The following is a 24,605-nucleotide window of genomic DNA, read 5'->3' as shown; positions in this document are numbered from 1 at the left end:
CTCACTCTCATCCACTTCATGGGGTTCCAACTCACATTCTGCCACCTTCCCCATTATCCCCCAGTGGCTCCTCTCCTCCTCACATCCCCGCTCCCATTCACCTACCACTCATGCCCAACTTCTCCCTATCTGTCTCATTACAGGACAAATATTGCAGGAGTGAGCTGGCACAGCCAGTCGGTGTGATGCCCGAGCTGAAGACACTCATGCTGTTTGCGAAAGAGGCCTGGAGCTGGCCAGGGAGAAGCAGGACTGCGCCAGTGCTGAGTGCGAGGTGAGGGCAAGAGACAAAGAAAGAACCCTGAACACATCCAGCTATGCTACCAGCCTTACTTGAGGTCAGTTTCTTCAATCTTTATGCCACTTTCCAGTACTAATGCCATCTTGCTTCCCTTGCAGATCAATCAGTTGACCAGCCCGGACCATCCTCCCACTCTCGGAAACCACGGACCCAAGCAGCTCAGAGGAAAACAGCTCGGTGTCACCTGCACCCTCTATCAGTATAGTGAGTTCTCCCAGTGAGCCAGAGAAGGCACAGCCAGAGTAAAGAGTGAGTTTGGGAATTTGAAGCTAGGTGGGAATTGAATTAAATTGAATTCAATCGGTAAGACTGTTCCTTTTTAAATTTCAGGAATTTAAATTAATCTAGAATTGTGCAGTGAAGGTTAACAAGGGCTGCCCCACCCACTCACATAACTGGGGCTGGATTCTCCCCTACCCAGCGTGACGGAGGGTCCCGGCGTAGGGGAGTGGCGCCAACCACTCAGGGGTCGGGCCTTCCCGAAGGTGGGGAATTCCCCACCTTTGGGGGCCAGCCCCGCGCCGGAGCGGTTGGCACCAGAAGACTGGCGCAAAAAACCGGCGCCCCCGGCAGCGGGGCTGGCCGAAAGGTTTTTGCCGGTCGGCGCATGCGCAATGTGGGTTTCTCTTCTGCTTCCGCCATGGCGGCCGCGGAGGAGAAATAGTGCACCCAGGGCACTGGCTCGGAGTCTGAGCGGGGGGCCCCGATTGCGGGCCAGGCCACCGTGGGGGCACCCCCCGGGGTTCGATCGCCCCCCGCCCCCCCCCCCAGGACCCCGGGGCCCGCTCGCGCCGCTGATCCCGCCGTTACAGAGGTGGTTCAAACCTCAGCGGCGGGAGAGGCCTCCCAGCGGCGGGACTTCGGCCCATTCGGGCCGGAGAGTCACCGCAGGGGCCTCTCCGATCGGAGTGGCGTGATTCCCGCCACCGCCACTTCCCGGGTGGCGGAGAATCTCTGCCACGGCGGGGGCGGGATTTTCGGCGGCCCCAGGCGATTCTCCGACCCTGCTGGGGGTCAAAGAATTTCGCCCCTGGTTGGCAGTTAAGTGCTAGTCACCTTAATCTACTTGGGTGGGTGGGGGGGGGGGGGGTGGGGTGCTTTTTCTCCCTGGTAACTGACTGGTAAGTAGTTTTTCCTTTTTCTTTTTATTGGTATATTTATTTATTTTTTCTTCGTTTTTTGTTTTTGGAATTGTAGTTGTATAAGTTAACCGAAGGTTTAAGACATGGCAGGAGATCCCAGACCCGTGTCATGCTCCTCGTGTGCGATGTGGTAGCTCAGGGACACGTCCACTGTCCCTGGCTCTTTCACGTGCAAGTAGTGTGTCCAGTTGCAGCTCCTGTTAGACCGCTTGATGTCTCTGGTGCTGTGGATGGACTCACTTTGGAGCATCCGCAATGCTGAGGACGTCGTGGCTAGCACGTTTAGTGAGTTGGTCACACTGCAGGTGAAAGTTTCTGAGGGAGATAGAAAATGGGTGACCAAAAGACAGAGCAAGAGTAGGAAGGCAGTGCAGGTGTTCCCTGCTGTAATCACCCTGCAAAACAGTATCTCGCTTTGGATTCTGTTGAGAGAGATGGCTCACCAGGGGAAGGCAGCAGCAGCAAGGTTCATGGCACCGTGGCTGGCTCTGCTGCTCAGCAGGGCAGGAAGAAGAATGGCAGGGCTATAGTGATAGGGGACTCAATCGTAAGGGGAATAGACAAGAGGTTCTGTGGACGCAATTGAGACTCCAGGATGATATGTTGCCTTCCAGGTGCAAGGGTCAAGGATGTGCTCAGCAAAGGTTTATACCAACACAAAGGAAGGATGGTAGAAAGAGGGAAAATCGACCGTGGATATCTAAGGAAATAAGGGAGAGTATCAAACTGAAGGAAAAAACTTACAAAGTGGCAAAGATTAGTGGGAGACTAGAGGACTGGGAAATCTGTAGGGGGCAACAGAAAGCTACTAAAAAAGCTATAAAGAAGAGTAAGATAGATTATGAGAGTAAACTTGCTCAGAATATGAAAACAGATAGTAAAAGTTTATACAAATATATAAAACAAAAAAGAGTGGCTAAGGTAAATATTGGTCCTTTAGAGGAAGAGAAGGGAGATTTAATAATGGGAGATGAGGAAATGGCTGAGGAACTGAACAGGTTTTTGGGTCGGTCTTCACAGTGGAAGACACAAATAACATGCCAGTGACTGATAGAAATGAGGCTATGACAGGTGAGGACCTTGAGAGGATTGTTATCACTAAGGAGGTAGTGATGGGCAAGTTAACGGGGCTAAAGGTAGACAAGTCTCCTGGCCCTGATGGAATGCATCCAGAGTGCTAAAAGAGATGGCTAGGGAAATTGCAAATGCACTAGTGATAATTTACCAAAATTCACTAGACTCTGGCGTGGTCCCGGCGGATTGGAAATTAGCAAACGTGACACCACTGTTTAAGATCGGGTGGGGACTCTGGAGCGAAGCACTGCATAGGGTCAACTCCACCTCCACGTGCGCAAGGCTCAGCCTGACGCAACTAAAAGTGGTACATAGAGCCCACTTAACAAGAACCCGTATGAGTAGGTTCTTCCCGGAGGTGGAAGACAGATGTGAACGGTGCCAAAGAGGCCCGGCCAACCACGCCCACATGTTCTGGTCTTGCCCCAGACTCGTGGAGTACTGGACAGCCTTCTTCGAGGTAATGTCCAAAGTGGTGGGAGTGAGGGTGGAGCCATGCCCGATAGTGGCGGTCTTCGGGGTTTCAGAACAGCCAGATCTATTCCTGGGGAGGAGGGCAGACGCCCTTGCCTTTGCCTCCCTGATCGCCCGCCGTAGAATCCTGTTTGGCTGGCGGTCAGCAGCACCGCCCAGAGCTGCGGACTGGCTGTCCAACCTCTCGGAATCTCTCCAAATGGAGAAAATCAAATTTGCCATCCGAGGGTCGGACGACGGCTTCCACAGAACGTGGGAGCCATTCATGCAACTGTTCCGGGACCTATTTGTGGCCAATGTACAAGAGGAAGAATAGTCGGGGGAAGGTAGCGGGAGGGGGGGGGGGCTACAGGTTCGTTACGGGGGTTCGATGGCTAGCTAAGGCCCAAAACCAAACTAAATAAACATGTTGAGGGGGGGGGGGGGGGGGGCGCAGTTACTACTACGAAGATGCTTACCTGTAAATATGTATGTTAATTTTTGCGTGTTTGTTTTTTTTCTTTTTTCTTTCTCCTAACAATTTGTAATTTGTTCAATATAAAATATGAAAACTGAATAAAAACATTTATAAAAAAAAAAAGGAGATAGGCAGAAAGTGGGTAATTATAGGCCAGTGAGCTTAACTTCGGTAGTAGGGAAGATGCTGCAATCTATCATCAAGGAAGAAATAGCGAGGCATCTAGATGGAAATTGTCCCATTGGGCAGATGCAGCATGGGTTCATAAAGGGCAGGTCGTGCCTAACTAATTTAGCGGAATTTCTTGAGGACATTACCAGTGCGGTAGATAATGGGGAGCCAATGGATGTGGTATATCTGGATTTCCAGAAAGCCTTTGACAAGGTGCCACACAAAAGGTTGCTGCATAAGATAAAGATGCATAGCATTAAGGGTAAAGTAGTAGCATGGATAAAGGATTGGTTAATTAATAGAAAGCAAAGAGTGGGGATAAATGGGTGTTTCTCTGGTTGGCAATCAGTAGCTAGTGGTGTCCCTCAGGGTTCAGTGTTTTGCCCACAATTGTTCACAATTTACACAGATGATTTGGAGTTGGGGACCAAGGGCAATGTGTCCAAGTTTGCAGACGACACTAAGATGAGTGGTAAAGCAAAAAGTGCAGAGGATACTGGAAGTCTGAAGAGGGATTTGGATAGGTTAAATGAACGGGCTTGGGTCTGGCAAATGGAATACAATGTTGACAAATGTGAGGTTATCCATTTTGGTAGGAACAGCAGCAAAAGGGATTATTATTTAAATGATAAAATATTAAAACATGCTGCTGTGCAGAGAGACCTGGGTGTGCTAGTGCATGAGTCGCAAAAGGTTGGTTTACAGGTGCAACAGGTGATTAAGAAAGCAAATGGAGTTTTGTCCTTCATTGCTAGAGGGATGGAGTTTAAGACTAGGGAGGTTATTCTGCAATTGTATAAGGTGTTAGTGAGGCCACATCTGGAGTATAGTGTTCAGTTTTGGTCTCCTTACCCGAGAAAGGACGTACTGGCGCTGGAGGGTGTGCAGAGGAGATTTACTAGGTTAATCCCAGAGTTGAAGGGGTTGGATTACGAGGGGAGGTTGAGTAGATTGGGACTGTACTCCTTGGAATTTAGAAGGATGAGGGGGCATCTTATAGAAACATATAAAATTATGAAGGGAATAGATAGGATAGATGCGGGCAGGTTGTTTCCACTGGTGGGTGAAAGCAGAACTAGGGGGCATAGCCTCAAAATAAGAGGAAGTAGATTTAGGACTGAGTTTAGGAGGAACATCTTCACCCAAAGGGTTGTGAATCTGTGGAATTCCTTGCCCAGTGAAGGAGTAGAGGCTCCTTCATTAAATGTTTTTAAGATAAAGATAGATAGTTTTGTGAAGAATAAAGGGATTAAGGGTTATGGTGTTCGGGCCAGATAGTGGAGCTGAGTCCACAAAAGATCTCAAAAGATAGATGCGGGCAGGCGTGATCTCATTGAATGGCGGAGCAGGCTTGAAGTGCCATATGGCCTACTCCTGCTCCTAGTTCTTATGTTCTTGTACTTGCACCTCGGTGGGAATAAATAGTTGGCAGGCTTCTGAATCACTCACTGGCAAGTACCTGTCAGATGATAATCTACAGCAGGCAAAGGCAGGGATGTCCCAAGGATCCTGCACTCGGGAGGGATGCTGAGACCCAGTCAGATGTACCACCCCTGGGTTTGGTTGTCCCACAGCTACAGGAACTGCAAAGGTAGAGGGTCATGAATATCAGGAAGGGAGATCAGCTTAAATTCTCGGACTGCAGGGCTGACTAGAGGAGTCCCATCATCGTTTGTCCCTTCCATGGGAAGCACAACAAGGTCACCTGAGGCAACAGGGAGTGACAGTCACCAGGCCACCTCATCCTCAGCTGTGGATCCTGGGGAGACACCCAAACATAGAGGGAGGGTGAAGAAGGCAAAGAAAAAATAGTTACAGGAGATGGTCCCGTCACTCCGTGGCAATGAGGCCAACATTGTGAGGGTCGTGTCCTCAGTGGAGACCTTGGTGCAGGATGTGCACTTCATGGCAGGGGACTCCCATTCATGTTTCAGGTCATGAGCTGAATGGTGCAGGGCATCAACAGCATGGTGCAGGGCATCAACAGCATGGTGCAGGGCATCAACTGCATGGTGCAGGGCATCAACTGCATGGTGCAGGGCATCAACTGCATGGTGCAGGGCATCAACTGCATGGTGCAGGGCATCAACTGCATGGTGCAGGGCATCAACTGCATGGTGCAGGGCATCAACTGCATGGTGCAGGGCATCAACTGCATGGTGCAGGGCATCAACTGCATGGTGCAGGGCATCAACTGCATGGTGCAGGGCATCAACTGCATGGTGCAGGGCATCAACTGCATGGTGCAGGGCATCAACTGCATGGTGCAGGGCATCAACTGCATGGTGCAGGGCATCAACTGCATGGTGCAGGGCATCAACTGCATGGTGCAGGGCATCAACTGCATGGTGCAGGCACTTGTGGGAATACACCGGAATCAGCATCAAAGGCCAGAAGGGCGTCTGGATCTCTATCTCATGGAGGAGGAGCTCAGGGGCCTCAGAGCTCCTATATGGAAGCGGATCATTAAGTGTACAGACCAGGGCCTTGCACCCAGGAGACCTGTGGGATGTCCAGCCCATCTGACTAGCCCATCCTGTGACCGACACACTTCCTGCCTCGCACACCAAAGAGGGCAGCACTACAACATCTGTGATTCCCAAAAGCAGGCAGAAACCCTCAAGGTCACCTCATACAACACGGGCATGGCAGTTAGCAGGCCTCATCCTCAGCTGTGGATCCTAGGGAGACACCGTAACATAGCAGGAGGGCGAGGAAGACAAAGAAAAAATAGTCATGGTATGAGCACAGGTGAATTTAAGCATAAGTGAAAATTATTCACCATTGTTTGCACTCCACTAAATGTACTAAAAGTCATGTTGTCCACCCATAAGGTGCATCCCTACTCTCATTTTATTGAAGCATGCTCAACCCCTGCGCAATACTGGCACATCCCCCCCATCTGCTCCGACAGGATGGAAGCTCTATGGTTTCCTCTCCTCCCCCTGTGAAGACAGGTGATGTGATTGTGGTGATGGCCAGGTCCGTCACCCAAGGTCCTTCCACTGCCTCCTCCAGCCTTGTCCCTCACCGCCGTCCTCTACTTCCTCCTCATCTGAGGCGATGTGGCAGTCCTCCATCTCCTCCTAATCCAGTTCCTCGCCTCACTGCAGTGCCAGGTTGTGGGGTATGCAGCACGCCATGCACGAGACCCTAAGGGCTGTACTGGACGGCTCCATGCCGACAAGTCCAGGCACTGGAACTGCATCTTTAGCAGGTCTATCGCCTACTTGATCAGCACAACTGTTGAACATGAGCCTTGTTGCAATGATTTTCAGCTTGTGTTTGGGGCCTCTGCACCGGCATCATCAACCACCTCTTGAGGGGCTGCACCTTGTCCCCTCGGATCCATCCCTCCAGATGCTGGTCTTCCTCTAAGACAGCCAGGATCAGTGAGCGTAAAGAATGGAACCATCATGGATACTCCCCGGGAAATGGGCACATAGCTGCATTATGTGCACCGTATTGTCGCAGATGATCTGCACGTTGAGAGAGTGGTATCTCTTGCAGATCATAAAGGGTGCCCCATGTGACCACGGGGAGTGCAGAGCCACGTGCGTGCAGTCACTCAGACCCTGCACTTGGGGAAAGTCAGCTATACAGGCAGGTTACCTGGCTCGCCTGGTTCCTGTCAGTCGATATACCGGTGAGACCTTGCAAATAGCACATCGATCACCTCACATATGCACTTATGTGCGGTGGACAGGGAGTTGCTGAATAGGTCATCCGTGCAGCCCTTAAATGAGCCCTGGCGTAAAAGTTGAATGGGGCTGTAGGGCCACAGGCAATGGATGACTTCCCAGTCCATATAGCACCAACTCCTGCATCACCTGGCACAGGTGGTCCACCGTCCCTCGGGACAGACACAGTTGTCTTTGGCATTGGATCTTGAGGTAGGATGCTCTCCTCCGGTACACCCATGACCGGTAGTGTCTCCTCTGAGCAACCTCTATGTGTGACCCTGCCCCCGGTACCTCAGCTGGCCTTGCCACCCCCTCCTCTGCAGGACGCTGGTCCTCCCATGTGCAGCTGCACATTGATGGTGTTGTTGTTGGTCCACTGCTAGCAATAGCACAGCCAACTCGACTGACTCCATGATCCAGTCAATCCAAAAACTGAAAGGAAGCCAACAGAAATGTGAACATTGTGGAATCTTGGCAATGCCCTGACCCATAGACCTATCAAGACAAGGGACATCCACCCATGCACATTCCCCTATGCGAGTGCTTTTCCAATGAGCTTCACTCCATTCTCTCTCACGCAATGGTCACATCCCCACACTAGCCTCTCCCAATTCCACTTGACAGATGGGTATCTACATTGGAAAGCCTTAGTGGGCTGCCTAACCAGCCACGGGTGAGGACTGAGCTTGACCCGTGTGTTGACTTTCCGGAGGTGATCAACGTGGCCACAAAACCTCGTGTCAGGGCTGACTGATGAGCTTTGATATCTTTGTCCCTTGCATTGGGGTTTACATCGGTGTCTCTCTCTCTCTCGTATGGAGCTCAATTATTGGAGGCTCAGCCCCCAAAGAGTTAACTAGCGGTGCCAATCAGTGGCAGATGCATGCAAGGTCTGAAGGCCCCCCCCCCCCCCCCCGCCCTCCCAGTAGTAACTCCCCATGTCTTCCCCAGTGCCACCTCTCCATTGGACTCCTTGGAGAATAATGGCGACCTGTGCGCTCGCCTTCGATATCCCCTTCAGTGGTGAGGTCGCTAGGTTCACTTTTTTTGTAGAGTTGCCGTAAACTGCGCAGACATTCCTGGGCGGGAATCTCATTACATCACCGGTGAGGGGGCGTGGAAAATTGGGAAACGAGGTCTTGCCGGCAAAATTCTCGTTTCCCAACTCTCATGGGATTTTGTGTCCATGTCACCATTTACGTTGATGCAAAGATTTCTCCCCAAGTCTAGGAATGTCTTGTGTTGTCATTATCTCCCGAAATGGAATTGGCTGACAATAACATTTTCTATGGTGATGAACATAACAAATTCACAAATAGCTACTGTTCAGTAAAGGCAAACTGACTATGTATGCATTGCAATAACAATTAGCATAGTTTTTAGGTATTAGACATTATGGGGAGGAGGGCAAGGGTAATTCTCCAGATTCTCATCAATGGATGAAAAGAAGGGAAAGGTGTTGTTTGGCGGCAGGGGGTTGATTGGAGGGATGAGAAGTGATGGCCAACTGGAGAAGGGTTTGAACTGGGGGAGGTTGTTGATCATGGCGTAAGGTGGGGTGTCGTTCAAAGAGGGGAAGAATGAGTCGATCAGGGAAGGAGAGACGGAGTCAATCAGTTAGGCTGCCAATGGGAAGTACAGGCCTGTGTGGCGGGAGTGGAGGAACTTGTGATTCGATCATTGGCCAGGTGGGGTGGGTTTGGTCATGGGTGGGGAATAGGTGTCCAATCACAGAGGCTGCTTTAGCAATCACCCAGATCCAGGAGGTAGATGCGAAGACACAATCCTGAATTTGCCAAGTCATCACCTCGATGAAGCAACTGGGTTCCCATAGGTTCAGGAAACTCGGCTGACAGTTAAAGTTGAAAAACTACAGACAACAAGGCTCACAGCTTCATTCTCATAATTATTAAAGTTTTAGTTGGAACAGGCCGAATACAGGCTGTTTGAATACAGGTTTGAGTATGGAAACAGGTTTTACAGACTTTAACTCCTAACTCAACACTGACCCAAATTCATCCCAATGTTTCAGAGCACCTCACACTATCCAAGGTTGGCACTCAGCAGAAAAGTAAGATGATTTAGACGGAAAGACTGAAGACACAGCAAAAGGGGTGGATTTTTAAGTAACAGTAAGAAGTCTTACAACACCAGGTTAAAGTCCAACAGGTTTGTTTCGAATCACTAGCTTTCGGAGCGCAGTGGTTGGACTTTAAGGGAAGGTGGGAGCAAAAAGAGTTTTTCGAAGAACATTGGAGATATATTGGGCATGATTGGAACAGAAATGAGAGGAAACAAACAAAAATCCAGAATCAATAAAGCAAGAGAAATGGACATAAATATACAACTGGAGAATATCACGCTTATGGGTGGAGTCAGGGCATGGAGGAGTTTTAAAGGAGAGTTTTGAAATGAATTTGCCGGGTGTTTTTGGCACTGGAACTTTTCAAGGATGAGACTGAAAGACAGCTTTGATTGGGTCATATTGGGGAATCTGCAAGTGTATGCAGAATGAAGTGATTAAACAAAAGGCAGACTAAAAACACACAAAAGGAGATGACAGAGAAAGGAAACAAAGGAAAGAGAAGAAACGGGAATAAATGAGACGTGGAAAGATAAAGAATTGAGAAAAACTAAAATAAAGACTGAGGGACAAACATTTATTATGTTGTGAAAATGCTTGGTATGGCTGACATCTGTAATTTCCTACATGACATATTTTTGATCTCAGCTGTGCAGGTAAAGAGGTTCAAAATAGAAAAGGAATGGGACAGCAGAAATCATAAAAGTAACAACAGCCTCTCCTACTTGTTTTTTTAAACAATAAATTTAGAGTACCCAATTATTTTTTTCCCAATTAAGGGGCAATTTAGCATGACCAATCCACCTACCCTGCACATCTTTGGGTTGTGGGTTGAGACCCACGCAGAGACGGGGGAATGTGCACAGCCTCTTCTACTTGTAACCTGAATACACTCAGTCATATCTTCAGCCCCCCGAGTACGTTGTGAAAAACAGATCTTGGGTCTGTGGAGTGAACAAATTGTGCACCAATGAACAAAATAAGTAATTTCAAAAGGACTAGATTACTTGAAACTGTTGGTTTACCTTATTTTCTTGATTACGGAAATAATACAGAATCTTTCCAACAAGTGCACACCAGACTCGCTTGGAGTAACCATGTTTTACCTGCAAGTCAATTGTTTATAAGTTAGTTAGGAGACAATGATCTACCTTTTGATTCCATGCATAGCATAAACAGCAAGATTTAACATTAAGGAAAAAGGTCCTCTTCCCAGACTTGCGATTCCCTCTTCATTAATTGCTTGGAGTACAATTTTTTTTAAAAAGTATATTTATTAGGATTTTACATTTTAGAAAATGATGCAGAGTTACATAGCATGAAGAGAAAAGAAAAACAGCTAACATACATGAGCACAGACTGAAATAGGAGAAAGACAGCATAATTGGCTCAGTACAATTATTAAACAAAACTAGATGTTCATATGACCCCACCGAGGACCGAGGGGAAAAACAGGATACAATCATAAAGACATGAGAAAACGGTCCACAGTCTCCCATGCGGCACAGGTCCACAACTGTCACAAGTCAGGATAGCTTCCCATGGTAAGATTGGGCGCACACCAACATACATGTCCCTCAACACCAGCAATATCACAGGCATCAACAACCGATCACAGCCATCCCCTTTGGATATCAGGGCCAACTGCACCCACAAAGAAACCAGGACCGGATTTACCATACCCAACACAAAAACAAAAGAAAATATACAAAAACCCCAATTCGAAGGGGAGTCACAGACATACCCCACAATGCAAACCATATAACCATGAAGAGAGAGAACAAAGATTCTGTTCTCAAATCCAGGGTTTCCCATAAAAGGAGGACTAGAACTACCAAAAATAACCTACCTAATAACCAGAGCTCAAGACCCAACCCAGGCCCGAGCCACTATGGCACCCATTAAGCGCTCACCAACAGAAAGAGAATAAGCCACTCAACTGACAAGAAGGCAACTCGCCCCCTAGGGGAACCACCGGATAACCATCGATGTACAGGACTAGAATAAGGATAATAATTCCAGTCCCAGGTGAGGGGTGGTGCCATCCCCATGAGACAACGAATTATCAACATCCAACAATAGGACGCCCGAGAGGGAGGGCAACTCCATACTTCCCAGCACCACCAGGGGGTCCCCCCATCAACCAGGCCTGATCGGGAAAACAGCCAGCACCATGCTCATCCGGACGAGAAAAAAAACAAGAAAAAATACCCTGAAAAGGAAGCGCCCAAATCAACGCAAGGCGACCACCGTTGCAGAAGGAGTACCCAGAGTAGTTCCACTCCCTAGCAGCCAGGCGAAAGAATGAACAAGATCCATCAGAACTAACCTTTGAATACCAAGGGATCAGAATCCAACCTAAACCCCATACTTCTCAGGCAACTGCCCGACACACGTACGTGAGGAGAACCAGCCATCCAATCAACAAAAGGGTGTCAATGCCTTTCCCAGGGAAAAAAACAAGATGTCTACCAAGCACAGAGCTCAGCCCATCCCCTGGTCCCCACACATCTCGAGAGCTAAACCCAGCCTTTCCAGATACCATCTGCAGGCACTCCCAACCTTCAGGGACAACAGCCACGGCACTAGACCTGGCCTAGTCAACCACCATCCAAAACAAAGAAAGTATATCCCCAGGACCACCCACAGCCCCAAAACATACATCCCAAGCCTGATCTAGGGTAATGTACTGCTCCCATTGACACTAAAAGGAAAAGGATAATTGTTCCAGCCCTAGCCAGAAGGGCTCCCCAGCCCCAGAGAAGAAGGACTGTCAAGACACCCATCATTTGGGAGTCCTGGGCGGGATGGTCGGCTCCCTCCTTGACACCAGAAAGCCCACTTCGCACCACTAGCCCAGACAAGGATAAATATATGCCCAGATGAAGGAAGAAGAACAAAATCCCCAAGGAGAGGAAGCCCAAACCAACTCCCGGCAACCACCATCACACAAAGGATACCCAGGGCCACCCTCCTCGCTGGACATCGGCCACGAATACTGATCCCATTTCAGTTTGCCCCTATAATAAACATGATATTTTAATAGTCAACAGTTCCGAAGAGAGATAAAGAAAGAGATCCAAACGAAGGGAAAAAGCAAATTCAACCTAAAGGAAGAGTCAAAAGGAACCAAGTCCTCCTCAGGATAACAAGCAGTCTGTCTGAGCTGTGCAAGGGTAAAGGCATGGATTTGTAAGTTCAGTTCTAAAAGAAAAGAAAACCTGAAATGAATTAGCTCAAAATAGGGGGCTACCCTCAATCTCAGTGAGGATGATCTCACCATACAAACTCCAACTCTCCCCCTCCCATTTTGACTCAATTTACCTACCTTCTGAACAAGACAGGGGGTGACTGCAGAGAACGCTCCCCTCCCCTAATCACAAGGACTAGAAGACATTGTAAGACATAATAACAAAAAGGAGTGAAACTGAGCACAAATCCCATTTGTCTCAACATGAATTTGCTAAAGCAAGATAACCAATGGTACAGGCCAGCACGCCTGTATTTTGGACTCCCCTGTCGGAAGAAAGTCAGCACCAACAATCAGCAACATGATCAATAGGGAGTAACGTCCAGGATAACAGATTACAGCAGGGCAATCATCAGGATGAAGACATCCTACAGGTCATACAAAAAGGCAAGGGCAAAGGATGAAGCAGGATCAATGAGGACTCTTCAGGATTCAGACAATTGAAACATGATACATTATTATTTCCGCCATACCATCTCACCAACACCCAGGCGGTGGTCCACAGTGATCGGTGAGCCAAACTGGGCCCTGGCCTCGAAGACAGATGAGGTGATGAGAATTTGATGGACCCAGCCTCCAAATCAAGATGACAGAAATATGGCAGTCAATGATCAAACTTAATCAGAAACTCACCTTCCACGTCGCAGCAGGGACTGGGCTCAAGGACACATACCGCCCGGCCTCTCTATCCTGAAACCGTCAGGATGGACAACACGCCATGTAATAGGATCTCAACAGCACAGAGGGGGGACTCTCACCAGGACAAGTGATCTCTCAAGTGCAAGAGCCTCCTTTTGCACCTCCATTGCTTTCATAAAAGAAACCCCCAATTCTTTGAAGCGAGCCCTGATGACCTGCACCGCAACGCCGAGATTTTCAGTGAAGACAAGATCTTCATTGGCAGCCACCAAACTGCCAAGATGAGAGCCCACTCAGTAGCAACTGTGCCACTGCAAACCACCAAGCGCCCCCCCCCCCCCCCCCCCCCCCCCCTCACCGTACCATTTTTTCATTGAGAAAATATGCAGCCTACCTGTTATTCCAGAACAAATCATCAAAACAAATCACAGGTGGGCTACAGGATAGATTCTGGCATATCTTTAATTCTGTTATTGGCTAAATATTTTTGCATTGACTAATAGGTCATAAAATACATTTCAGTGTAAATGTACCACTCCCCAGAATAATGTTTGTTATCAAAAAATATGCATGACAATTATTTGAGAGTTAAGTCAACAACCAGGGGCGCAATTCTCCGCAAATGCGGAGAGTCGTAAAGGCTGCCGTGAAACTGGCCGTGTTTCACGGCAGCCTCCGCGCCCCCTCCCGGGACCCGATTCTCCCCCCCGATCGGGGCTAGCAGCGCGGCCCCATGAAGAACGGCATCGCGGGCTTAGCGACCGTCGCTAAGCCCGCGCGCCAAGCGTCACGGCGGCTGACGCGCACGATGACGTCAGCCGCGCATGCGTGGGTTGGACGGCTCCAACCCGCGCATGCGTGGATGACGTCATCACGCATATGCGTCAAACCCGCGCATGCGCGGGCCGTCATGCCCCTCAGCCGCCCCGCGGACTGATCCTGCGGGGCGGCGGAGGAACAAAGAGATTGGTACGGCCGTGCCAATCGGTGCCATGGTTGTCCGGGACGGCACTTTGCAGCCGTTTTCACGAACGGTGCGAGCAGGTGTGTTTGCGTTCGTGAAAACGGCCGCAAAGGCCTGGGAACTCGGCCCATCGGCCAGGGGAGAATCGCTGTTCGCCGTAAAAAGCGGCGAGCAGCGATTCGTGTCGTGGGGCGGCCGTGGGGGGGGGGGGGGGGGGGGGGGGGGGGGGGGGGAAGAGAGAGAATAGCGGGAGGTCGGGAAAAATGTCGGGAAGGCCCTCCCGCTATTCTCCGACCCGTCGTGGGCAGCAAAGAATCGCGCCCCAGGTTTCTAAAACCTTGAAACACCATCTGCAGGATCCTCTGCACCGCCGGCAGCGCACCCACGCCCGCGCGTTTCTCGACACCGTGATGCGGCCCACAATGGGAAACCCCATTGGCCAGCTGCGGAACGGAAAATCCCGCTGCTGGCGGGAGCACGCCATGCTGGAAAACTGGGTTGGTGGGACGGAGAATCCCACCCCATAGCTTTTACAAGCAAGAAAGACTTAAACCACTGAACTGCAAAGTTCAGAACTGCATGAGCCAGCTCTAAGTGCTGTAACTCCAAGAGGCAGCTGCAGACCTTCGGAATTAATAAACCTGCACAAAATAGACATCTTTATCCCTAAAAAACAGCTTTTACAAGTTTCAGTATTCACAACTTCTATTGAAGGACCTGTAAGAATCACTTTAAAGATTACCTAAGACAAATATTTTAAGTTAATCAGAACTAAGACACATACCCTTGAAAATGCAATGTTTAAATCAACACTAGATTGGTTATTCAAATGCTTAAATAAATATGAATTACATACTCATGTAATATGGTAATACGCATGCATTTAGAACTGGTTTTCACAAGAAATGCACTCAGAAGTAACAGGAGCGTATGAACTTCTGTACCCAGTGATGACTGTAAATTCCTGTAATTCAACCATGCCATCCATTGTTATACAGCATCTAATTAATTAAATTTAGTACCTTGGTTAGTAAGCCTTCAATTGATGGTTTGACATCTGGCTGCGTGAAGAGGGGGCTGGCAGCTTGTATGCGTAGAACATTCTGGAAAACCCGAATCCATTCTTCAAGAATATTTGGAGAATCTGCAGTCAGGTAGTACGTCTTCTTTTCTGTAATCATCTTACATAGAAAACACAGTAAACATATCACAAGGGTATCAAGAATCTTTGTAATGGATATATGATTGGACTGAGGCTCACATGGGCACCTCGACTCCGAAATAGCAATTGTAAAAAGACCAACCATTTGGAAGCCATTTCGGTCCTCATGTATTTTTACAATAGAATTACAAGGGCTAACTAAATCTTCGAACAAATGTTTGAAGAAACTTTCCATTGTTGGATCCCTTTTTGGAATATTCCTGCAAAGTGTTACTAAATAGTTACTAAAAAGGACATTTTATAATTATCAATGCTTAGTTTTTCAGGTACAATGGAGGTGTTACTGAATTCAATACAAGGCGAAGACCATCATCCGAGATCTCACTGGTTTTGTGCAACACAAACACTTCTGGTGGAGAAATTAATGATGAAAGAATTTACTACCCCCCAAAAAAAGTGTTTAATTAGCATACAGTAATTCCACCCTGGGAAAAAACTTCTATCCACTCTGTACATGCCCCTCATGATCTTGTAGACTTCCAAAAGGTCGCCGCCTCAACCTCCGTCGCTCTAGTGAAAACAAACCAAGTTTCTCCAACCTCTCCTCATAGCTAATGCCCTCCATACCAGGCAATATCCTAGTAAATCTTCTCTATACCCTCTCCAAAGCCTCCACATCCTTTTGGTAGTGTGGTGACCAGAATTGAATACTATATTCCAAATGCAGCCTTAAGGTTCTACAAAGCTGCCAATTTTCAAACTCAGTACCCCAGCCGATGAAGGCAAGCATTCCATATGCCTTTTTGGCTACCTTCTCTATCTGCGTTGCCATTTTCAATGACCTGAGTACCTGTATACCCTATCAATACTCTAAGAGTTCTGCCATTAATATTTATTTCTCATCTGTATTAGTCCTTCCAAAATGCATGATCTCACATTTGTCCGGATTAAACTCCATTTGCCCAAGTCTCCAATAGATCTATATTCTGCCGGACCCTGGGACAATTCTCATCGTTATCCGCCATTCCACCAACCTTTGTGTCGTCTGCAAACTTACTAATCAAACCTGTTACATTTTCTTCCAAATCATTTATAAATATTAAACAGCAAAGATCCCAGCACTGATCCCCGAGGAACGACACTAGTCACAGCTCTCCATTCAGAAATGCACCCTTCCATTGCTACCCTCTGTCCTCTATGACCAATCCAGTTCTGTATCCATCTTACCAGTTCACCTCTGATCCAGTGAGACATCACCTTCTGTACCAGTCTGCCACAATGGACCTTGTCAAAGGCCTCACTGAAGTCCATGTAGACAACATCCACTGCCCTACCCTCATTAATCATCTTCGTCACTTCCTCAAACAACTCGATCAAGTTAGTGAGACACGACCTCCCCTTCACAAAACCATGTTGCCTCTCGCTAATACGTCCATTTATTTCCAAGCGGGAGTAAATCCTGTCTCAAACACATCTTTTATTTATTTTGTGTATTTCTGTAGTTTATCCAGTATTCACAAGCTTGTCTGTCAATTATCGTGACACACTTTTTGTTTCTCTCAACAGCCATGATAGTGGGACAATGAGATTCCCCATGGGAGTACCCCATATGTTGGTGTTTGTTGGAGGTAGAAGATGAAGGGATGACAGGCAGGTCAGGCTATACCAGGGGCATGTTGTTCTTCTCTGCTAGTTCCTTCAGTCTGTCTCTATAAACACAGATTCACAGGCTTATCTGACAAATTGAATTTTATGCATAAATTTCAATTTGTCAGATGAGCTTTGATTTGTAAAAAAACAAGCTGAAAATACTACTGTACCTGAATTGTTTGTTTTCCATCACACCTGACAATATGATTCGAGACATTGAGCTCAATCTGACCCTGTGGTTTGCGGATAACATCACTCTGAATTCAGAGATAACAGAGAAAACAGATTTAATAAGTTCAATATAGATTTTCTGGATTCAAATCCAGATCAGACTGAAAGGAAGGAAGTTTTAATCTGTTTTCTGGCCATAACTTTCCTACATGAAAATCAGGTGCTGACGTAATGGAGTCACTAAATTGCTTGGGAACCCCAGAGTAGGGATTCCTAGAATTCTTGGTGCTGGGTCCTGCCTCAAAACACCCATTGACTAGATACACGTGGATAATAATAGTAATTGGTTTTGTCACAAGTAGGCATACATTAACGCTGCAATGAAGTCACTGTGGAAAAACCCCTAGTCGCCACATTCTGGCGACTGTTCAGGAACACAGAGGGAGAATTCAGAATGTCCAATTCACCTAACAAGCGCGTCTTTCAGGACTTGTGGGAGGAAACTGGAGCACCCGGAGGAAACCCACACACAGGGAGAACACGCCGACTCTGTAGAGAAAGTGACCCAAGCCAGAATCGAATCTGGAAACCTGGCGCTGTGAAGTAATAGTGCTAACCACTGTGCTACCAAGGATCAGAATGTAGGACCATCATTCCTTATTGGAATCTCCCCCTCACCCCCAGGGTCTTTTTACAGAATTAGGACTTGCCAGTTGCCGACTGAGGGAATCTCAACTAGGATTATTTATAATCCTGTTTTTGTGGTAATAAGGAACTTCCCTTCTTGGAAGAACAGAAATGAATGGTAGTGCAGCAATCTGATTGTGGAGTGCCTTTGAGAGAGGCACGAGTTCTATCAGTCGGGGAATGGACAATGAGACGGGAGTTTGAAAATTGCAGCAATATAATTCAGAACAAAAGAGCAGAAAACTACAATATGAAGCACTCCAGTTTATGGGAAAGAGGAAGACTTGCATACCGTGATTCAATATAGGATGAAATAAGCAAGTATATCTGTATTAGTGACTAAAGAGTTCAGAATTTTATATCAGAAGATAATTTAGATAATGTGAATGATACATTATGAAAACAACATTCCACTAGTTCAGCTATAAAACAAAGATAGAAAAACTCTTCTAATACATTCTTGTTGCTACAATACAATAGATTAACCATATCCTCTGTGGTTTGGAAGAACAAAACATGTTCTCATTGAATTGTGTAATTGGAGGGCTTTACAGCACAGGAGTCAGGCATTCGGACCATGGCTTCCATACCAGACACTTAAAGTTAGGAATCGTTGGAATTCTCTACCCCAGATAGCTGTGGAAGTTCACTTCCCGAATATATTTGAGACCGAGATTGATAGACTTCTGGTCACTTACAGCATCAGGAAAAATGTAGTTGATAAGTCAGCCATGATCTTGTTTAAAAGTGGAGCAGGCTCAAAGGGCTACATAACTGACTCTATTAATTATGTTCTATGGCATTATGTTGAATTAGTGACTTTGTACAATTAGAACTGACTAATTATATTAATCACTTACTGGTGATTTGTAGTACAGCAATTCACCACCTTTGAGGACAAACCATCGCCGTTTCCACGTTTTCACTTTCCCTCCCATTTTTAACAAATATCCAGACTTTTCTGAAGGTTCCTGTACAATAAGATCATTGTGCATTTTGATTATTACTATTATTTATAAAAAACGTACTGTGTTACTTTGTCACATTCTTAGATGAATAAGTAAATATTTAGTGCAACATATTTTTCTGTCCTTTTGATACATGTGTGCGCAAAGAGTGGAACGACAATCTAAATGATTAGAACAGGTAACAAATACTACTTGGCTACTTAACAAATAAAAAAGCCGTTTGGAAGGTAGGATATTCTCATGGAAAACTGATTATATTAGGACAATTTCTGTTTATCTCCTAAAGATAATTTTTTGTATGTTTGCTTGGGCCCCAAAATTTCCAATCAAAGCCATCAGGAGGTCCTGTTGCAAGCTGTCACTATCATAATTCTAATGGATCAAAAGGACGGAGAAGAAAACTGCTACTCTGGGGGGCAGGTTAGTACAGTTGGCTGGATGGATAGTGTGTCGATCAGATTAATGGCAATGACACAGGATTTGAATCCCCTTTTATTGGAGGTAAATTCGGGGATTGCTTCCTCACCCTCTACGGCTCTCAGCCATAGTTTGGTGTGAACGCAAGAAGAAAAAGGCTTCTTATTCTATGGATTCTGGAACCCAAAACAAACATTTGAATTTTAAAAAAAAATTTGAAGTACCTAATTCATTCTTTTTTCCAATTAAGGGGCAATTTAGCATGGCCAATCCACCTACCCTGCACATCTTTTTGGGTTGTGGAGGTGAGACCCACTCAGACACGGGGAGATGTGCAAATTCCACATGGACAGTGATCCAGGGCTGAGATCGAACCCGGGCCCTCGGCGCCATGAGGCAGCAGTGCAACACCCAAATCCAGAATTTCAATCCTGACATTTTAATGGTGGTTTGTGAAGAAGATGTACCTTTACACCAGGCTGCATGAATAAACAATACAGCATGAATCACCTTTATAGTTGAAACTAGCTAATGTTTCGAACAATCAGTATATGTTGTGAGCCTTCAAGCAGCAATAACAGCACTAAAGTAAAATGTGTCAAGTCTTGCTTGCTTCTCGTGACAATGACTGATGGAGGGGCTGGGAACTGCAGTCGTACATCTTTTGTGCTGTTGGTGGAATCAAACTTACTTCAGGAGTATTGTAAGCTATTAGCCTTGGACAACAACAATGGAGCTTAATTCTGTCCTTCATGCAATTTTGAACAAGGCTGTCTGAATAATAATGAAAATTGAGGACTAGTTGATCGCCCAAACGTGGAGTAATAGGGCCACGTCAGGTGTCGAACTCCCACTGTCTAATGTTCATCAAGGGTAAGATGAATAAATGGAGTACAGATAATTTTTAAGAAAATTTTATTCGTTCATGGGATGTGAGCATCGCTGGCTGGACCAGCATTTATTACCCATCCCTGAGGGTATGCAAGAGTCAACCACATTGCTGTAGACCTGGAATCACATGTTGGCCAGACCAGGTAAGGGCGACAGATTTCCTTTCCTAAAGGACATTAATGAACCAGATGGGGTTCCCCCGACATTCAACAAAGATTTCATGGTCATTAGATTTTTAATTCCAGATTTTTACTCAATTCAAAATTCACCATCTGCGTGGCTGGATTCGAACCCAGGTCCCTGGGTCTCTGGATTACTAGTCCAGCGACAATACCACTACGCCACTGCCTCCCACTGGATCAAATATCGAATTGTTCATGTCTGAATCCATCACTTATTGTGCTATTGAGTGGGATTCAGACTTGAATAGAATAAAGACTTACATTTTTCCCACAGTCGATGGAATGGGAAGAACATGTTTTTGGAAGTTTCTGTTCTGGCTCGGAACATTCTGTGTCTGTAGAGTATGCATCTGGTGGGATGGCATAATCACTTTCTGAGGTCATGGAAGACATTGATACACCTGTCCAAAATATGTATAGAATATTTTCATTATTATTTATACAAACAGTATTCTTATTGAAAACTGTATTTTCAACATAATACGCAGATAGCATCGCCATACAAAGCTCAAAGGCTCGAGTCCAAGAATGCCTCGCACTTGAGCACAACGCATCCAGTGGGTGTGAGCTTTGTAGTTCTCAATATTGGACTTGGATATATTCCTGCACCACATCGTACCTAGATCTTTTACTTTAAATTTAGGGAAGAGCAAGTTATTTTACTTTGCCCAACTGGAAATGTCCCTTCAGTTGCTTTCTTAATTAAATGATAATATCTGAAGGCTTATGGTATCAAGGGAAGATAAAGCATTAACAAAGTATAAAATCTAAAACTATGAAAATGGGTTAGCATGAGCTATGCACATCCTTCTCCTTTTATTGCTTTAGACATCCAACCCGTCCTTGTTCACATTTTATCTTGCGTTCTGATCTCTGATAAAATATGCATTATATGCCTGCATTGATAATGATTCTTTGACTGCAGAGCTCTCCATGCTCATGAGTATTATTTGTGTTTAGGAATGTTTGGGAGTATTTTTGATTCATTCTGTATTTTCATCTGAAAGTTTTCCTTTAGAACAAAATTATCCAAATAAAGTAAAACCTTTGTTTAGTTTACTATTTAAAAAAAAATTTAATGGGAGAGAAAGTCTTCAGCCCACTGACAGGATAATGCCACTATATATCTCATAACATATTTCACATATTGATGTTGTTTCCTGCATCATTATTACCCCATTACCACTTCAATTTGAATTCTATGAAGTGGTTTCCATAAGAATGTAGGACAGGAGTATACCACTCAGCTCCACAAGCCTGTGATGAGTAACCTAGACTAGTGAGTGGGCTGCATGAGGGGCTCTCCATCTTGGGAGGGCCGCAAGATTGAAAAATCAGGCGTGTTCACTAACTATAACCCTCGAATGAGATTGAATACATTTAATACGCACCAAGTATTTCATAAGCTACAGAAAATGCTTATTCATTCATATATTAATAGAACTGTCATCAACTTCAAGTGGTAAAAACAACATAAATATTGTGCTTGATCGGATGCAAAGGGAGCGCAAGCTCTCACAATCAATGTTGTGTGAAATCACTGCACACCTCACCTCACTTGTCCTTGTTTTGGGTGTGCATCACTTCAGTCATACTGGTAGGAAAAAAGCTATGCGGATGGAAAGCAGCGGAATATGGCAACTCTTGTGTGTGGGTCACAGTCAATGAAATGTCTTCTGGGCCGCACTGATGGGCTGCATGTGGCCTTTGGGCTGCAGGTCCCACTACTGAGTTAGAGCATGCATAATTTGTTACTCAACTCCACCTACCTAAATTTGACCCATAAATTTAATAGTCTTATCTATTAAAAATCTGTTGATTTCAGTTGAAATTTTCAACAGACCAAACATGGGCAGCTTTGGGCGAGAGAATTCCAGATTACCATCACCCTTTGTGTGCAAAGGCGCTTCCTGATTTCACTCCTCAAGAGCTCTGCTCTAATTTTAAGATTGTGCCTTTTGTTCTGGATTGCCCCATCAGAGGAAATAGTTATCGGTATCTACCCTCATCAAATCCTTTTATTTAAAAAAAACCAACTCGATTAGATCATCTCTCAACCTTCTAATACTCACGGTAAGATGATCTAACTTATAAATTATCCTCATAGGTGCTATTATTCTGAAGAATCTGCACTTTAAAACCTCCGTTTGCAATAATAATGGCACATTAGCACAGTGCTCGTGTCCTACAGCTGTCTTTTGCACAAGTGAAAAATATTTTTAAAATATTATTAACTGACCACCAAATTTCTAAAGATTAATTTACAGCCTCTTCATTCACCTGATGAAAGAATTGCACTCCGAAAGCTAATGATTCGAAACAAACCTGTTGGGACTTTAACCTGGTGTTGTAAGACTTCTTACTGTGTTTATATTGAACTTTGATATATCAAATATCTCAAATGTATCAAAGTTTTAATGTTGCCCAGTCATAGAATGAATTTGTACAGCACAGAAAGAGGCCCTTTGGCCCATGTCTGTGCTGGCCATCAAGCGCTTTTCTACAAGACTTGCATCTCTATGCAATAATACACACGGCTCCATACTAAACTACACCTAACAACTAAAATGACCTTTACTTAACTTCGGGTGACTGGCTCTGTGCGAGGTAAGGCCTTTATCTGGGCCCATGTGGTCGCTTGGAAGTTGTTGGGTTCGTCTCAAGCTGGGCTTGTCCTTCAGGATGGTCGCGGGTCCTTGAACTTGGTTGTTCTGCGACAGTTGCCACAGGCCAGTCTCAAAAGCGACCGATCTCTAATGCGCAGGGCTTTTTATCCTTCATCTGTTTTGCGCCCTTTTGGGCGGTCCTTACTCCAGGTCCAATGGATCACTAGGGTTTTGATCATCCTCATCGATCTTAGCCAATTAGGGGGCGGATACCTCGATGGCTGTGCGGGTCCTAGATATCATTGTCCCAAGCACGTAGGCCTTTCCAAATTAAGGGGGGGGGGGGGGGGGGGGGGGTGGGTGGCGACGGTTAGTCTGCTATCGTTGATGGTCCTTAACGTGGAGGCTATTGTCTTGGGGAAAATGGTAATTGATTCTCAATGGATGCAAGTTTCAGCCAAGTCTGGTTTCTTTGCACAATACACAGAGGCTGTGTACCTGTCTGTGTCCCAAATTGACCACAATTCCCATGGTCCTTTGCAAGTGGCCATTTTACATGGCTATACCAGGGTTTAGAGAACACCAAAGTATATGATGGAGTTCACCTGACCTACAACTTTCACGTGTTTTTTTAACAAAACAATATTTATTCTATGAATCAGTTAACATTTTATAAACACACAGTAAATATCTTATCACATTCCAACACAAATATCCCCCAAGATACAGTACTCTGGTAACTTTCCTAACAACATCCATAAGCCAAACACCCTTTTTCCCTACAAAAACAGTAGGTTTGCATTCCTTACAGAAACAGGTATTACTTTGAAATTATCAAGTGATCTGGAGGCATTCTTTAGCATGGAGAGACCAAAATACACCTCCTTAGTTTGATTGCAGCTCCCCAACTGAAAACCGAAAGTAAAACTCAGAGCCACAAAAACAGCTTCCAGCTCAAAACATAGAACATAGAACAGTACAGCACGGAACAGGCCCTTCGGCCCTCGATGTTGTGCCGAGCAATGATCACCCTACTCAAACCCACATATCCACCCTATACCCGTAACCCAACAACTCCCCCCTTAACCTTACTATTAGGACATTACGGGCAATTTAGCATGGCCAATCCACCTAACCCGCACATCTTTGGACTGTGGGAGGAAACCGGAGCACCCGGAGGAAACCCACGCACACACGGGGAGCACGTGCAGACTCCACACAGACAGTGACCCAGCCGGGAATCGAACCTGGGACCCTGGAGCTGTGAAGCATTTATGCTAACCACCATGCTACCGTGCTGCCCCAAAACGAAAGTAAAAAGTAGAGCCAGAGCCCAGCTCCACCCTCACAATATCACTGCAGCCACTTGAGAAGACAAACATTTCTTAAAGTGACATTCCCATCACATTCTCAAGGAACTATGGACATGCACACCATGATCCCTCTGATCCTCTGTATTTTCCAGCATCTTACCATTCATTGTATATTCCCTAGCCTTGATAGTTCCCCCAAAATGCATTACCTTAAACTGTTCAGGGTTAAATGCTAGTGAGGTGAAACATAGCAAATTATTGGAACTGCAGGTTGACAAGGCTGTGGGCCCTGATGGGAGTTCATCCTAGGATCTTGAAAC

The 24,605-nt window shown here is 46.0% G+C and overlaps 1 protein-coding gene across 4 annotated transcripts in view; it reads right to left on the bottom strand.

Annotated features, from left to right (window-relative positions):
* Positions 1–24,605, bottom strand: part of plekhh2 (pleckstrin homology domain containing, family H (with MyTH4 domain) member 2) — a 390,052-nt gene that overhangs the window by 52,872 nt on the left and 312,575 nt on the right. For all 4 annotated transcript variants that reach the window (XM_038812971.1, XM_038812963.1, XM_038812954.1 and 1 more), the window contains 5 exons: positions 20,628–20,767; positions 18,769–18,879; positions 17,221–17,307; positions 15,261–15,419; positions 10,411–10,491 (listed from right to left, as the gene is read on the bottom strand). In XM_038812971.1, coding sequence (XP_038668899.1) covers positions 10,411–10,491; positions 15,261–15,419; positions 17,221–17,307; positions 18,769–18,879; positions 20,628–20,767 — 578 coding nt within the window. The remainder of the gene's footprint in view (positions 1–10,410; positions 10,492–15,260; positions 15,420–17,220; positions 17,308–18,768; positions 18,880–20,627; positions 20,768–24,605) is intronic.

Source organism: Scyliorhinus canicula, chromosome 1 (genome assembly GCF_902713615.1).
Source record: "Scyliorhinus canicula chromosome 1, sScyCan1.1, whole genome shotgun sequence".
In the NCBI taxonomy this organism is placed as follows: domain Eukaryota; kingdom Metazoa; phylum Chordata; class Chondrichthyes; order Carcharhiniformes; family Scyliorhinidae; genus Scyliorhinus; species Scyliorhinus canicula.
Note: the sequence above shows the minus strand (reverse complement) of the source record. Positions and strands in the feature narration are given on the sequence as shown.